The 17,290-nt window shown below is 38.2% G+C and overlaps 3 protein-coding genes across 4 annotated transcripts; 2 read left to right on the forward strand and 1 right to left on the reverse strand.

Moving 5' to 3' along the window:
- Positions 1–252: 252 nt before the first annotated feature.
- LOC105391904 (mannose-1-phosphate guanyltransferase beta) lies at positions 253–4,096 on the reverse strand. Its single transcript, XM_011563468.3, has 6 exons — positions 3,711–4,096; positions 3,328–3,570; positions 2,719–2,848; positions 2,213–2,374; positions 1,349–1,513; positions 253–779 (listed from the first exon to the last, which is right to left on the reverse strand). Exons 1-6 carry the CDS (start codon positions 3,882–3,884, stop codon positions 544–546), a joined length of 1,110 nt encoding a protein of 369 aa, XP_011561770.1. The 5' UTR covers positions 3,885–4,096; the 3' UTR covers positions 253–543.
- Positions 4,097–4,152: 56 nt separating this feature from the next.
- Positions 4,153–16,865, forward strand: LOC105391905 (succinate--CoA ligase [ADP/GDP-forming] subunit alpha, mitochondrial). Of its 2 annotated transcripts, XM_011563469.3 has the most exons (7): positions 4,153–4,309; positions 5,112–5,266; positions 5,673–5,879; positions 6,259–6,453; positions 6,850–7,029; positions 8,167–8,172; positions 16,142–16,865. In XM_011563469.3, the coding sequence occupies exons 1-7, from the start codon at positions 4,273–4,275 to the stop codon at positions 16,355–16,357; spliced, it is 996 nt and encodes a 331-aa protein (XP_011561771.1). In that variant the 5' UTR covers positions 4,153–4,272; the 3' UTR covers positions 16,358–16,865. The 2 variants fall into 2 exon arrangements, with proteins under 2 accessions (XP_011561771.1, XP_011561773.1); XM_011563471.3 differs by lacking the exon at positions 8,167–8,172 and having other exon boundaries at positions 4,154–4,309.
- LOC125488546 lies at positions 8,637–10,435 on the forward strand. The gene is made up of 2 exons (XM_048622002.1): positions 8,637–8,828; positions 9,202–10,435. The coding sequence occupies exons 1-2, from the start codon at positions 8,666–8,668 to the stop codon at positions 10,233–10,235; spliced, it is 1,197 nt and encodes a 398-aa protein (XP_048477959.1). The 5' UTR covers positions 8,637–8,665; the 3' UTR covers positions 10,236–10,435.
- Positions 16,866–17,290: the final 425 nt, after the last annotated feature.

A 17,290-nucleotide genomic window follows, 5' to 3' on the forward strand; every position in this document is an offset into this window, starting at 1 on the left:
CTTTTAAATCGAAGAAGTAACATGCAGTACAATACTAAAGAATGTCTAATAGCTTGATGGAAAGAATTTGAAGTACATAAATTGTATTAAACATCAAGTTACATCCTTATGTTTTGAGTTACTTAGTTTTTACACTAATTAAAGTATGTAAAAATCATTGCTATTCTCACACACAAGTATGACGAATGCTTAGTTGGCTCCTAAATGCCTACAAGTGTACATTTCTGGTACTTTATGAGGGCTTACGGCCCAAATCGCATATAGCCAAACCCGATTAGGAGCATCGTATTATCACACACCAAACACTTTCATGCTAATTTAGGCTAGGCATATGCTATCAGACACAAGTGACGCAGTACAGAACAGAGAAGGCAAGACAGATATAGTCCGTGAGTATGCCAGAGCAGGACAGACAATCTGCTCTGCACTTACACCTGCGTCCCAGCATTTGCCTCACCTTTTCTTCTTCACATCTACAGAAACTACCCACAGACATCCAACCGCGCCATAAACCACCATAGACAACGCACCACAGACCGCAACCTACATAATAATCTGTGGCTCCGGCACTGACAGCGCAATACTCTTGTGCGGCAGCACCTGCCCGCCGTTGACGTAAAGCTCGTCCTTAACTATGACGTCCTCGCCGAGCACCGTACAGTTCTCCATGCGCACCCAGCGGCCGACCACGGAGCGCCAGCCCACGATGCAGCCCTCGAGCCATGCGTGCTGCCGGATGGTCGCGCCGCGGAGGATCGTGCACCGCTTTATGCACGCTCCTGGGGGTTGAAATGGGGAATATCATTAGTACATATATGTATTATGTTTAACATAGTATGGACCCTCGAGACATGTATATAGATAGTAAAGCTACATCTACTTTTATCAAGTGTTATGTTGGTCCTAATGTGATAGAAATTTTGCTCTAACTTATGTACTGTAAGGGGACATGTAAAAAGGTTCCACTCGAGACAGCCACGTACAGGAACTTAACCCCCTCTAAGTAGGTATGGTCACGGTATGGTAATCTGCTTGATAAGTTTGCACAATAAGGCAATAAAGATAACTGCTACCAATATAAGTTTTCACAGAGCCATTTAAACATTTATGCAGGTACTTTGATTTTATGTAAATCTTATATGGGCTATAATAATAATGATTGTAGACCTACCTACTTTACACTGTCGTATTTTTATAGCGATTACAAATATGATTAAAGGAAATCTGCAAAGATGATTAAAGGAAATCGCTCACTGCTATATTAATCATGCAACTGTTGTAAAAACTTTTGAATATACCATTTGGATCTTTTTACAAACTCAATACATATATTGTACATTAAACTCACCATCTTCAACAACTACATCCGGTCCGATAGTGACGTTGGGTCCTATCCGGCACCCCTTGCCGAGCTTGGCGCTGGGGTCCACAATGACGTTGCCGACGACACAGGTGCCCTCGAATAGCAGAGGAGAGTTCTTCTGACGGAGACTGTTCAGGTACAGGCACATACCTGGAAGAAGGTTGGAATAAGTAAGGGCATAGAGGAAAAAAACAAATTTAAAGTTTACTGGTATTTGTTGGCACACTTTGATCCGCATTAAGTACCTAGGGTCTATCTTTCCGAAGTGCGTGGAATTGAATAGAATTAGAGATATCTAAGCGCTTAAGTACAGAAAGTGATAGGCATACCAGTGGGGTCTCGACTTAATTGTTTTAGGTATTATTGTAGATATCAATACATACCTACACCTACTACAAGGAGTTATAACTATAAATTATAATAGAGATACAATGTATGAGCGTTAACATAATCTAATCGTAAACTCGTATCAGTAAGCATGTCATAAATTAACCAGTAAATACTTCGTAAATTGATTAGTGCATTTATGTTCATTCAAATGTGTTATGCAATTTCATAGAACATTAATTCTTTTTTTTTCTTTGCTACATTCGCACATTATTAACAAAGGGACCTTAGTTTGCATTTATTACAGCTGTTAGCACAAGAATTCTGCTACATAAATACCAAGGAATCACTTAGAATTCACTTGATAGGTATCCACCATACCACCTAATTAGGTATATCACAGCTAGAATCAATGTGTAGAAGTTACGTACATGTGCAGGTTTTCACATTTTACTCTACTATAAGAGTTACTGCTAAACTCTTAATAAATTAAAATAATAAAAAAATCAAAGACACACTTACCAGTAAGGAAGTCTTTAGGCTGGCCAACATCCATCCAAAACCCTTGCAGGTCCATGGCATATAGCTCGCCATCCTTGGCCATGAAGGGGAACACCTCCTTCTCTATGGACATAGGCCTCAACTCTATCCTCTTCAGAACTGATGGGTTCAGTATGTACATACCTGTAAAGTTACAAGTTGTAGATGTTAGTTGGCTGAGAATTCATAATTGCAGATATTACACTTGTAAATTTTAAGCGCTTGTTATGAAGGGAGGGCAGGTGAAAGTGTAATTAGAAGGTAATTAAAAGGCATTTATAATACATTATGTAACAGTAATCACACACAGTTACGAAATTTTGCCTGATGATTTTTTTTTGCCTTAACAGTATTTTTCATTTTTATTTAACTTTTTCTCTGTTTAGGATTTATAGGATTTAGTTGGCCACGAAAGCCAAGCTCAATGATTCCTCAACTATGGCAAATTAGTAGTTATAGTTAGGTAGTATTAGTAGTTAGGTAGTTACCAGCATTTATTTTATTTGATATGAACTCTTGTGGTTTCTCAACAAAGTTTTCAATTTGCCCATCCTCCTTGTATATCACTACTCCATATTTAGATGGCTCTTCCACTTTAGTGACCACTATTGTCCCTTCCTGAAATAAAATTCATGTAGCATATAACACAAATATAGCAGAGGTAATAGAATAGGACAGGGTATATAAGATAACATTAAATATTTTTACATAGGTTTTTATGCATTTAAGTACATATTTAAATAATCATATCATAGTGTATGTGTGTAATATAATTCAACTATTTCCAATGTATATTTGGTATAGACTCAATTTTGAACACAAGTAAAGATACTATAAAACTCCAGACCGTAAATAATACATAAACAATAAATCTGTTTATGATTTTATTTATGAGCAATTTTACTCAGAAGACCATAAAATATGCACTACATAATCCATAATAGTTATCTATGAGCATGTACTGGTTGCAATGCATGAGCCTTAGCAATAAATGACCTCATTGTATCTTATCAGTGTTATCACAAACTATTGCCTCATACCTACAGTTATTCATTTACTTCTATACAGTTAAGCCAAGTATTAATTTCATTATTTACCTTCCCATGACTCCTGTGGTACCTGGCAAGTTCTTTGAATGGAAAATCACAAATTACATCAGAGTTAAGCACAAAGAATGGCTCCGGGCTTGCACTCAGGAGGTCTTTGGCTAGAGCCAGAGGGCCGGCCGTGCCTAGTGGCTCAGTCTCATGGGAGAAGGTCAATGACACTCCCAACTTGGAAACCTGCTCTGTTAACTCCTTCTCCATGTCTTCGGCTCTGTATGATACAGCTAAGATCACCTGAAATTTGATTAAAATAGAGTTCAACTTAAGTGTATTTTTTAAGGTCATGTAATTTTTAAAATATGCTTTTAGAAGCTACCATTTGGACTACATATTATTAGTTTTGTGTTCTAATAAGATGTTCAAATAGATTTTACCTGAGTAACTCCAGCTTCAACCAAAGCTTCAATTTGATGCAATAGTATGGGTTTGTTGGCAAACTCCACAAGCGGCTTTGGTCTACTTAAAGTTAGAGGTCTGAGACGTGTTCCATAGCCGCCTACGAGGATGAGGGCCCGTATCTCCCCTAATTTCTTATCAGTTCCGCACATTTTGAACTGAACGTAGATTTATGTTTCACAAACCGACTGCACAAAAAGAAAAAAGCTAAAAGCAAGCAATATTATCTGTCTCCACTTCAATTATGCTGGAAACTGTGCGACACTTTTTCTACACTTAGATATACACACAAATCCTTAATAAACAGTGAGCCTTTAGAAAATAAACCCAGGAAAAACAACAAATTGCAAAATCCACGTCAGTCGAATGTTTTTTGTCAATTTGACATGATTATTGACAAATGAAATGATTGCGAATCTGTGGATTTCTGACACGGGCACTCCTTTCTACATGAAATAAGTTTTTGAACGCAGCATTACGTAATATTTGAACTGTCACTGTCAGTCACAAAATTTTACTTCGTCTCCCAAAAACTGTACGATGGCTGTCTCTGTTCGGATTTTCAATCGTTTTAAAGGTATTTGGCTCTTATTTACACAGCACTGCATTATTTTTATACCCGGAGTTTGTTGGTCTATCAATTCAATCAATATCAATTCATTCCCACTGACAAAAACGGCTTAATTCGGTTCGCTGTCTGACTCATTACATGATTTTAACCTCGCATTTTCTAGGAATTAAGCCAATAATAATGCGGCAAATAAGTTCTAATATGCTTAACACTGTTTACTCCGACTTCTATGAGGCTCCCGCTGTGCAAGTTGATCTTACAATGTCGTATTCATTAGTGGAAGCAAATGCCTAATATCACCGAGACCTTCATCTAAAAATACTTACCGTGAACATAACTATTCATAGTTTTTTTATCGAATCGAAACTGAAAAATGTAATGTCTCTAAACTTCTATTAAGCTATAAACAATTGTAATGAACTTTTTTACTACAAATTTTATTGTCCTTGAATCTCATACCTATATCTGAGTATTGAAGCCAAAACTAATTAATTAAACTGATTTAAAGCGTAGGTAATTCATAAAGGTTGTTTCTATTGTTCTCATCTGCAATAGATTCATTCAGTAGTAAGAGCTCAGTTGGAACAATGTCTGCCAACACTCAGTGAACTTTGACCAGTTAATGAATGCCTTGTTGTTATCTACTGTTATTGCCAACTGTTTGTTTTGATTGGGTATTTACATTAATGTTTTATCTCCAAATTTCTCTTAAATTACTTGTCCCCAACAACTTGTCACATAATATCCATTCTTGTATAATTTTCTTGTAAACTTCTCAAAAAATATCTAAGTAAAATTATCTTTACAGATGGTTTGAAGCTAACAAATGTTAGATATCAAAGCCAGTATGCAGAGACACGCAAGAATCTGGCCATCAATGCGGAGACGAAAGTGATAGTCCAGGGGTACACTGGCAAGCAGGGCACCTTCCACAGCCAGCAGGCCCTGGACTATGGCACTAAGGTATAGCTTCTTATCATGTCTATGACTAACTGGCTGATGAAATACTGGCCAGGTATGAGAGGACTTTTGGTCAAAGACTTTATAAAACAGCCTATCTAAATAGTAAATAGGATGTGCATCTAGGAGCTGGGAGGAAAATATCAATAACCAAGTTTTTATTAACATTATGCAAGTTTGTTTTAAACATTATACAAGATTTTTTAGTTTTAGCAAAAAGTGTCCTCATTTAGTATGCAGTTTCTGCAATCAAAGATTAGGCCTGCACCCAGCAGTAAGAAGTAAAAAAACTAAAGAAACAATATAAAAAAGTTTCATACCCCTTAAAAAAATGTTCATCTCCCAATAGCTCCTGTATATTTTTTGTAAAATAAGTAACTTCAGTTGGTAAGCTATCTTATCTTTGCAGGTTGTTGGTGGAGTATCTCCCAAGAAGGCGGGCACTGAGCACCTGGGCCACCCAGTGTTTGCCTCTGTGAGGGAAGCCAAGGACAAGACCGGTGCTACAGCGTCCGTCATCTACGTCCCCCCTCCCGGTGCTGCCGCTGCCATCCTCGAGGCTGTGGAGGCTGAGATGCCACTCATTGTGTGCATTACTGAGGGGATCCCACAGCATGTATGAATTGATTGTTTTATATTGAAATTTAGTTTGAGATGTCTATTGTAGATTTAATGCTGAATAGTATGTAAAAGAATTCCTATTTGTAGTGTTGCTAAAACTTTAGTAACAATAATATACCTTTAAGGTTTTTGATACAACCAATATAACAACTATCATTTGCTTGGATACATAGAGAACGTTTCTGTAGCTACCGTGTGATAGGTATCTAATCATGAATAACAATTGACAACTAAAATGTTTATAATACTACTGATTTGGGTTTTACCTGTTATGTTACCATGCATATCTGTATAAATAAAATCAATCATAGAGCCAGATTTTACCTACAATTCTTTGGCACATCCATTATTAAGCTGAACCAATTTCTTCACAGGACATGGTTCGGGTCAAACACGCGCTGCTCAGGCAGAACAAGTCTCGTCTGGTCGGGCCCAACTGCCCCGGCATCATCGCGCCGGAGCGCTGCAAGATCGGCATCATGCCCGGCGCCGTGCACAAGAAGGGGTGCATCGGAGTGGTCTCCAGGTCTGGCACGCTGACCTACGAGGCGTGCCACCAGACCACTACCGTGAGTTGCATTCGTATACTTAACTACTTTTTAAAATTCTGGATCATCATTATACAGTTACTCATGCAAGCACTTATTCCTATCCTGTCTGCGAAAGGAACAATAGAGAAATACTAAACTATGGTTTTCACCATGGTGACAGGGCAGTTAGATAACACATAAGTGTCACTGCTAGATAATTATAAGCCCCAGGAGGGGTAGAAAACCTTCCTTGGCCAACCACTACAGGCAGTTGGCAGGTTGAAGACCCTTGCTCTATGATGAAGCTTGATTTGGTTTATAACTGTATTGGTAACGCAAAGCGCCCCAAGTTTTAGATTGCGAAGTCGATATCATAAGGCCATAGACAAATTACATTTTACAACCCCTCTCTCAACAAAAACCCTCAATTTCCAGACCGGTCTCGGCCAGACGCTCTGCGTGGGAATCGGAGGGGACCCCTTCAACGGCACAGACTTCATCGACTGCCTGGAGGTGTTCCTGAAGGACCCGGAGACCAAGGGCATCATCCTCATCGGGGAGATCGGAGGAAACGCTGAGGAGCTCGCTTCGGAGTACCTCACGCAGTACAACACTGTGAGTATTCATCTGTCTCAGGGCGGTCACATGTACACATGATACGAAGTGGCACCGCTCTCTCGCTCACTCTCATTGAACATCTGCGAGAGGGTAGATGTTTTTCTTTCCTCCTTAATGACGGGGCCTTTGTGAAATGGTGGTAGATTATGACTTCTGACAAGTAATTCTAATATTCTACGTCGATAAAAATAAACGATTTCATTTCATTTCATTTAAGACGCGATGTCGTATCGTGTTTATGTGTGGGCACCCCTACATTGTAGCGCCGTCTGTGACGGGCTTAAGTTACTATGGCTCATTGCTATGGCCACTTTAGGCATCGTTCTATTAGAAGGCGACTTCGCGATCACCGGATAGCGTGCTTTCCAGTTCTACGAATCCTGATCATACGTACGGATAATGACCTTATCGGCATTCGCGTGATGCAGTCACGTGCTATGATCTGTACTCGCGTTCTATTAGGACGATGCCTTAGACATGAAGGAGCATATTATGTTTTTGCTAATTTTAATATTCTTTTATATGATAAATATGGTTCATTTGACGGGTATATTGTTACGTCTTCAGCTATTTAAAAGACTGTTAAAATTCTGCCCTTATATATGTCTGACCGTGTTTGCGCCTTTATTTCTATGTAGAACTACAACTAAGAAAATCACTTAAAATCACGTTTCTCATAAATCCTTGAACTTGATCTGGTAATGCCTGGTAGGTGTGGCATTGCGTATTGATGTCAAATTAATGCTAATAGATTGTTAGTGCAGCATAAACATTACGTACATTCGATAGATAGATAACGTAAGATTTGCCAGACCTTGAAAAATATGTTTAAATGAAAGTTATTTGCCTTTGGTTGGTTTTGTACCGCATTACGTCAGGTGTGTGTATCTAATCTTATTGAATCATGATATTATTCTGATTCATTTGATATAAAAAATGCGGCAAATTTATTTACTTTAGTTTTGTAGTGTGTGATTGTTTAAATGCATTTTCTTATGTATCGTAGGTACTTTTCTACATTTCTAGTAAAGGCGCAAGCGGGAGATATAGATTATATTATGTATATTTTATGTTGCTCAGCCTTATTATTTTTGTTTACTTAGGAACTGATTTTATTATTTATTTTTTCAACAGTGTAAGGTAAAGCAGCACTCCATCAAAGGTTGAAATCGTAAACTTATGCTTGATTTATATTTGAATTTTGTTAATAACTTAAAAATCATTATGTATGTTACGAACAATACTGCATAGATCATATCGTAATTTTACTTCTTGATTACATTTCATGGCAAACTCACTGTTCGGCTTGTAGATGAAATCAAGTAAATACTTACTATGTATTATTCAATATCAGATCATGTATCTTCACTTTAGTGCGCTGCAAACTTTGCTAGTATATTTATTATCCTGTCTTCGTCCTTCGAGATTTAATTCTTCACTATGTAGTAGCCCTGCTACGCGCTAAGCCTATCGCACAAGTTTAAGAGGTAGAAAGAAAAAATAAAACTAGGTACTTTTTCGATTAGTTAGTCTGGCCACACTAACAACAGTCTACCTGCCAAACCGCCACCCGTTTAAATTCATTCTTGTCCGTGCGCGCGCGGCGTTCGCACAGGTACTACAATATTTAAACATGTCAAAGCGAAGTCATGAAAGTGCTACGCAAGGTGAATCTCGTGAAGAGAGATGGCTAAGGAAGTTGAAGTTATATGAAGAAAAATTGAGTGCGAAAAGAAGTCGGCTTGCTGAAAATCAGCAGATATTACCTCCAGTTGAAGGAGAAGTACAAATTGAAGGTACCTACCTATAAATTTTTTACTAAATTTCCGTTGCATTCATCGGAAATGTTAATGTGATATTTATTTTTTTTGAATCCATTGAATTCTTTGGATAATCATTTGATAGTTATAACATCACCTAATGCATTCATGGGTGATGCCATTTTAATATTTCTAAATTCCCGTTGCATTCATCGGGTCATCATATTTGGGGGTATTTTTACCTTAAATCGTGTGGACAGATTTTCAAAATTCTTAATTATTTTGTTGTGCCTGTTGTATTCATCGGGCGGTAACGGTAACAAGTTATTTGAACCTACCCACCAATATTTTTTATTTGGGTTTTTATGGAAAAAAATATCTATTCGAGTTTTTTTTTTTCGTATTCCAGAACATCCCGAATATAATGAGGGTATATTGGCCGGATCTCAACAGCCCACCCATATAGAAGTTGTGTTACCAGCAGACACCGAAAGAACGGCGCCTATAGATACTGAGGCTGCTGAGTTTAGCGAAATGACGGAAACGACAGCATGTACGAGCCCTAACTGCACTACGTGCTACGTTATTGAGGAAAATATGGACGTCAGCGATTATGATCCCGATCTGTTACGAGAATTAGGAGATGAAGAAGCAGATCCCGCTGAATTCGGAGACGACTTGCAAGCGGATGTTGCCGCAAGATTCCAACGAATATTACAAGATGGTCTTAATAAAGAGGAAAAGGATGGCCTTATTAAGAAATGCTCTTATCCTAAAAATGTCCCATTAGCCAAAAGTCCAACTCTAAACCCGGAAATAAGCGTTAACTTAGCGGAGGCGTGTAAGTTAAGAGACAAGAGACTACTTTCAAAGCAAGATCAGCTTGGTAAAGCACTTTCAGCTTTGGGAAATGCATTCACAAATCTGTTAAAAAAAACACCAGATATTCCAGACGTCATACGTACTCTGAATGACGCTGGTAAATTACTGGCAGACTCACATTATGCCGAGACTGATACTCGGCGATCGGTCTTAATACCTTTGATTGACAAATCTCTGGCAGATCCATTTAAAGACAGAAAAAGAGATACTTTTCTTTTCGGAGAAAAACTTGGGGATTTAGTAAAAGACTCACAGGGCATAAAAAAGACAGGCCAGTTCATTCACCCCGCTCCATCAACGAGTTCAAATTTAAATGCAAGAGGCCCATTGTCCCGAGGAAACCGACAGCAGCGCGGCGGCCAGTCGTACCATCCACGAGCCGGTGGGCCGAGAAATGTGCCGATGGGCCCGCCATATCAGAACCGACGGCGAGCAGCTCAGTACACAGCGCAGCAACAGCCGCCCGCACGGCGCCATGTCGCGCCGCCGCCAGGCCCACCGGCGCCGGCGCGCCGTGCCCCTCCTCCACCATACCGCCCCTCGACGAGTCGTCGAGCTTAGTGGCTCAACCTCCGCAGGTACAGGTACATTCCGGACGTTTGAAATATTTTCTTCAACAGTGGCAATCTATTACAAATGATGCATTTATATTGAAAACTGTGACTGGTTATATAATCCCCTTTAGTGAAGTACCTCATCAAAATCCAATGGATTGTCCGCGACGATCTTTTGGTAGTAATGATTTGTCAGAAGTAAAAAATGAGATTATTCATTTATTAGACATTAAAGCCATAAGGAGATGTAAAGAAACATCTGGTCAATTTGTTTCAGATATTTTCTTAATACCGAAAAGCGATGGTAGTAAACGATTTATCTTGAATTTAAAAAAACTTAATAAGTATATTTACACTGAACATTTTAAGATGGAGGATGTGAGGACTGCTACCAAGCTTATGTGTAAGGACTGCTATATGATTAATATTGATATTAAAGAGGCATATTTTTTATTGCCTATACATAAGTCTCATACAAAATTTTTACGGTTTTATTTTGAAGGGAATCTATATGAGTTTCTTGCACTACCATTTGGTTTATGTTCTGCATCATATATTTTCACGAAAATTTTACAACCGGTCTTTGCCCACCTACGATCTAACGGTCTTTTATCCGTTCGTTTCTTAGATGATTTTTTGTGCTTAGGAAAGACTGCTGAAGATTGTCTTAAAAATGCTAATATTACTATACAGCTTTTGACTAGCTTAGGTTTTGTCATAAACTTTGAGAAAAGTAATTTGACTCCTCAAACTACCTGTAAATTTCTTGGTTTTTTGTTAAATTCTAACAAAATGATAATAGAATTACCAGCGTCAAAAAGACAAAAAATCTTGCAACTAATTATTACATTGACCGAGTCAACCAGAATTCGAATTCGTGATTTTGCTCGTATCCTAGGTTCTCTTACCGCAGCATGCCCCGCGATAGTTTATGGTTGGGCTCATACAAAGTCTTTAGAAAGAGCCAAATATATAGCTTTGCTGAAGAATCATGATAATTATGACGCTTTTATGACAGTTACAGATAATTTACGTGATGACCTCCATTGGTGGAAAAACAATATTTTAATTGCTGTCAATTCGATAAGAAATCAAAATTATGACATTGAAATTTATACAGACGCCTCCACAACTGGTTGGGGAGCAGCCTGTGATAAAGAGAAAACGGGTGGCCTCTGGACGACCACTGAAAGCACCAATCACATAAATTATCTGGAACTGCTTGCAGCTTATTTTGGGCTTAAATCTTTTGCGGGTCAGTACCGAAATTGTAATATTCTTTTACGAGTGGATAATACGACGGCTATTTCGTATATAAACCGAATGGGTGGTGTGCAGTATCCTCACTTAAATCAAATATCAAGAAAAATTTGGGATTGGTGCGAAGAACGCAGAATTTTTGTATTTGCATCATATATTCCTTCTTCGTTAAATACCGAGGCCGATGGCGAATCTAGAAAAAATAATGTTGACACAGAGTGGGAGTTAAGTTCTCAGGCATTTGCAAAAATTGTTCTACTATTCGGGGAACCATGTATTGATTTATTTGCTTCACGAATAAATACAAAATGTCCCTTATATGTATCTTGGAAAAAAGACCCGTTTGCATATAATATTGACGCCTTTACGGTCGATTGGTCGCAATATTACTTCTATGCTTTTCCACCTTTTGCTTTGATTTTAAAGACGTTAAATAAAATTGTTTCTGATAAAGCAACAGGGATTGTAGTTGTCCCTCTATGGCCATCTCAGCCATGGTATCCGTTTTACATGTCTTTGTGCATCAAAACAATTGAGGTATTTTCTCCTAGTAAGAATCTGTTATCATCTCCTTTCAGGTCAACACATCCGCTATCACGCCACCTTTCCCTGGTAGCGTGTGTGTTATCCGGGAAGGGTTCCGTAAACAAAACGTTCCAGAAGAAGCTTTAGAAATAATGCTTTCTTCGATATCGGATAATACTCGATCTCAATATACTACAAGTCTTAAATTATGGTGGATATATTGTCATAAAAATAATGTAGATTTTTTTAATTTTGATTTATCATTTTTATTGAAATTTCTTTCGGATTGTTTTGAAAACGGTTCATCATATGGAACTTTAAATAACCATCGCTCTGCGATATCTTTAATATCGACTACTAGTATAAGTGATGAACCGAGACTAAAGCGATTCTTTAAGGGAATATTTAGGCGAAAACCGATATTTCCACGTTATGATTACACATGGAACCCTAGCATTGTCTTAGATTATTTGGATACTTTGAATAATGATTCAATCAGTTTAGAAAAGTTAACAAGAAAACTAGTTATGTTATTAGCATTGTCAACATGCATGCAAACTTTATCTTATATAAAAATATCGAATATGAAAACTTTTGAAGATCGCATTATCATTACGATTAAAGACATGATTAAGACTTCCAGAGTTGGGAAAGCTCAACCAGTTTTGAATTTGCCTTTCTTCCATCCTCGCCCGGGTATTTGTCCAGCCTCTACGCTGCAGAAGTATTGCTCGGTTACTGCCTCCATACGCTCAAGCTCTGAGGATCACCTAATCCTAACATATAAGAAACCTTACAGACCAGCTACTTCGCAAAGCATGGGGCGCTGGATAAAGCAGACCTTAAGCGATAGTGGTAAAGATACCTCAATTTTTAAAGCTCATAGCACAAGGCACGCATCAACATCTGCTGCTTCTAGAGCTGGCTTAAGTATTGACGTGATTAGAAAGACAGCTGGTTGGTCTGCGCAGTCAGCTGTCTTTGCTAATTTTTATAATAGACCGATTATTGATTCAAATACCAGTATACTTGATTGTTGTACCATTAATGATAATATGTGATGATTTTGTAAATAAATCTAGATTAAGATTAACCTTTTGGTTTTTTTTCTTTATCTTTTTTGCAACATTGATTATGACTTCTCTGAACATCTACATAGTGAAGAATTAAATCTCGAAGGACGAAGACAGGATAATTGAATGATCAAACGAACTTACCTAAGTGAAGTTCGATCTTAATTATCCTGTCTTCGTCGGAGAGATTTAAAGTCCCACCCTAACCCAAGGTTCAGTGATAACCCACTTTTATTCCCTTATATAATCAATGTTGTTATATGATACTCCGCCTACTTAGCTTACTCTGAAATAATGAATTTAAACGGGTGGCGGTTTGGCAGGTAGACTGTTGTTAGTGTGGCCAGACTAACTAATCGAAAAAGTACCTAGTTTTATTTTTTCTTTCTACCTCTTAAACTTGTGCGATAGGCTTAGCGCGTAGCAGGGCTACTACATAGTGAAGAATTAAATCTCGAAGGACGAAGACAGGATAATTAAGATCGAACTTCACTTAGGTAAGTTCGTTTGATCATTCAAGAAACTCCACAAACCTATATACCCATCTTTATGTACCAATCTACACTACATTCATGATCAAGCATCAATCTACATCACACTTTGGAATGTACTGAAATTGAATGTAGGGTAAAACTGCCAGTTATTGGCCAACTAAGCGGATTGGCCACTTCAAAGCTGAATTATTTCATACAGATTAAACCAAAATTGACAGATGGAATATGAATGTAATCTAGAAAAGCTACTTTTGCCTCGCAGTAAATCCATAATTTATTTAGAAAACTATAACCGATAAAAATATATATGTTATTGCAAACCTGTGTAAAATTGCAGTTATTGGCCAAAAAAATCACTTACCGGCCATCCATAGGCTGGTTATTGGCCACAGGAAATAATTTTATAAAAAAGCTTTAAACCTCTAAAAAATAGTAATAAATGTTGTCTCTTTTAATAAAAACTTTATTAAAATCAGTTGCAGAATAATATTAACCACGGCTAAACTTCAAAAACAAAAAAAAACAATCAACTTTCTAAGAATAAAATACTAGAAATATAACATTTATATACAACAAGTTTTTTGTATACATAATTATATAATTACTTAATAAACACCGTTCCTGCGTACTTTACATACAACCAATCAAGCAAAGCAAGATCTACCGACGCTGTACGTGCTTATTTTATTCATCGTCATAGAATCATCATCAGCCAATACTCATCCACTGCTGGACATAGGCCTCTACCAAACATAACACTCGGTCCTCGTCCTCGGCCTTCCTCATCCAGCCACTACCAGCTACCCGCCTAAGATCGTCGGTCCAACGGGCAGGAGAGCGTCCCACGTTGCTTTTGCCTGTTCGTGGTCTCTATACGAGAGCTCGTCTAACCCAACGCTTGTCGGTTCTTCGGCAGAATAGGGAGATATGACTGCCATTTTATCTAAGCACATTTTGACAGCTATATGTCGGTAACCTTAGTTTTTTGACAGATAGACCCTATTTCTGATACGATCTATCAGAGCAACCCCAAGCATATAGCTCTCTCCATAGCTTGTGCACTTTTAATCGGTGCACCGGTCTGCACCATACGTCATCACTGTGCAGGATGCAGTGGTTGACTAGACTTTTGTCTTCAGGCTTTGAGGGATGCCTACAGGTTGAGAAGCAGCATTCAGGCCACTTAGCATCCAGCTGAGTTCCGGCAGACATTCTGCCATATTGACGATGTCGTCTGCGCAGCAGAGGTGTGACATTGACATGTGTCCGTTCCAGTCCAACGTCTTAAAGACATCTTCTAATGCATCGGTCTTCAGTTTCTGAGATATCACATCTCCCTGTCTCACTCCTCGTTGCCTTTGGATAGGTCTTTTCTTGTGGTCCTGTACTTGGACAGTCATAGTAGCAGCATTGTATAGACATCTCAACACCCCGATATAGCGACAGTCGATTTAGCATCTCTCTAAGGAGTCCAAAACTGCCCGTCTCGATGGAGACGAAGGCTTTCTCATAATCCTCAAAGGCTAGACACAGAGGCTGATTGTACTCTTCGGTCTTCTGTATAATCTGCCTTACTGTGTAGTGTGTGTAGATCTATTGTACTAAAGTCTTTTCGAAACCCAGCTTGCTCTGGGGGCTGAAACTGGTCGAGCTTTTGGGCAAGACGGTTCGTCGATCGATATCCTTCAATAAAATATTGTTGAATTTCTGAAAACTATTTTCTATTGTCTTATGTCTTGTCTTTTATGAATTTGAAGGCTTCATTTAAGTCATCTGTCTTCGTTTAGGTGGCATCCCGTTGCTAATGGTTTGCGCACTGTAACAAAATACATCGGTCGGATATTGGCCACTTCACCACTAAATACTGGCCACCTATGCCAGTAACTGAATTTAATTGATAAAAGTACGTGATATTTTGCCACACGATACTACAACTTATAAATATTGTGAAAACAGTCGATTTTCATCTAAATAGAGTACTTACATTTTTATTTAGTTATTGGCATAGGCGGCCAGTAACACAAAATTTGCAATATATTAATTCAATTATTGGCCACCTCCATAAACTCACCTTCCCAAAGGTAATTGCATGAAACTATAATATATTAATAAAACTTACCATTAACACCATATAAATATGCTAAAGAAATCACTTAAATTGCGTTCAATCACCAATAATGTCAATTTTGAAGAAATGTGTTTCGTTAAGAAATACGTTACTCTGAAGCGTACACGCGGAAGTCCGACCGCCAACTGTCAGAAAAAGGCGGCATAGTATGGCGCTTTTTATCATAGTGGCAAAAAATTGTACTAAAATCAAAGTCAGTTAGATAACAAAGTTCTATTAAAAAACACAGATGGCAGGTGATGCCTCATTCCTTATTTTATGACTTTTAAGTTTATAGTGGCCAGTAACTAACGATGGCCAATAACTGGCAGTTTTACCCTAAATCGCAGAACTACGCTGGCATTTTGAAACTTCACAATTCACTATCATGTGGCTTTTGTTTCTTGTATCGTTTTTGTCTATGGTGAATGACGCAGTGCTTTTCACATTCCAGGGCCAGAAGGCTAAGCCTGTGGTGTCGTTCATTGCTGGTCTGACGGCGCCGCCCGGCCGGCGGATGGGCCACGCCGGGGCCATCATCTCCGGAGGCAAGGGAGGCGCCATGGACAAGATCAAGGCCCTCGAAAAGGCCAACGTCATCGTCACCCGCTCCCCAGCCAAAATGGGCGTTGAACTTCTCAAAGAAATGAAACGGCTAGAAATCGTCTAAAGACGCTTTAATCCAAGATTAATGTTCTAAACTCGTAGTTCGAACCAGTATACAAAGGATTATGTTTACTCTGTTGTATATACAAATACTTTTAGAAATATATTGGTATTATTTATTTCGATGTTAAATTGTGATTTTGTTTACTAATAAGGAAGCCACTCACTCTCGTCAGGTTAAGTCTGGCCGGTCGCTACAGTTTTTGATTTAATTTTCACAACCATGCTGTACTTTGTGGAACCATTATAGTATGAATATGAATACCGTAGTAGTTTTGCACTAAACTACTCTTAATTACTTATTAAAGATGCACGAAGATGTAGAGTCCTTCCTAGTTTTAAGTATTTCATGTTAAACGTTATGGATATGTTACTATAGTATTGACAGTTGAATATTCCTATTTGCTAAGCAATTTTTGAACACTTGTTGTGCTTGATATGACCTTGCTGCTGTATGGTTGTAAAAATTATGATACTTATAAACAAAATATAAGCATATTAAATATTCGAAATTGTTGTTTTATATTTAATGCCTCTAGATTTCTAGAATTTAGTGTAAATAATGATTAAGAAAATATCTACGGTACGTGGTAATGAATATAGGATTCAATTACTGCAACTGGACAAAGAATGGAAGCTTGTTATTTGATCTCATGTTGTAATAACTACTACATGCTACAACCAATATTTATGTCACAGATAATAATAATACTTTATGTAGGTACTACCTATTCCAACAATTTACTTAGAGAAACCTAACCCCCCTCTCATAGTAACAATGCTTCTGAGGGGGGTCAAGTTTATCTGCCCCTTACTGTAGAGGTACAGTAAGGGGCAGATAAACCTGACCCCCATCAGGTTACATTGCCTAGAAGCAGGTAGGTAAATACTTTCATAACATTAGGAAAAAGTGGATGAGTGAGGCTCAGGATCAGGA

Source organism: Plutella xylostella, chromosome 7, assembly GCF_932276165.1.
Source record: "Plutella xylostella chromosome 7, ilPluXylo3.1, whole genome shotgun sequence".
Classification (NCBI taxonomy): Eukaryota; Metazoa; Arthropoda; class Insecta; order Lepidoptera; family Plutellidae; genus Plutella; species Plutella xylostella.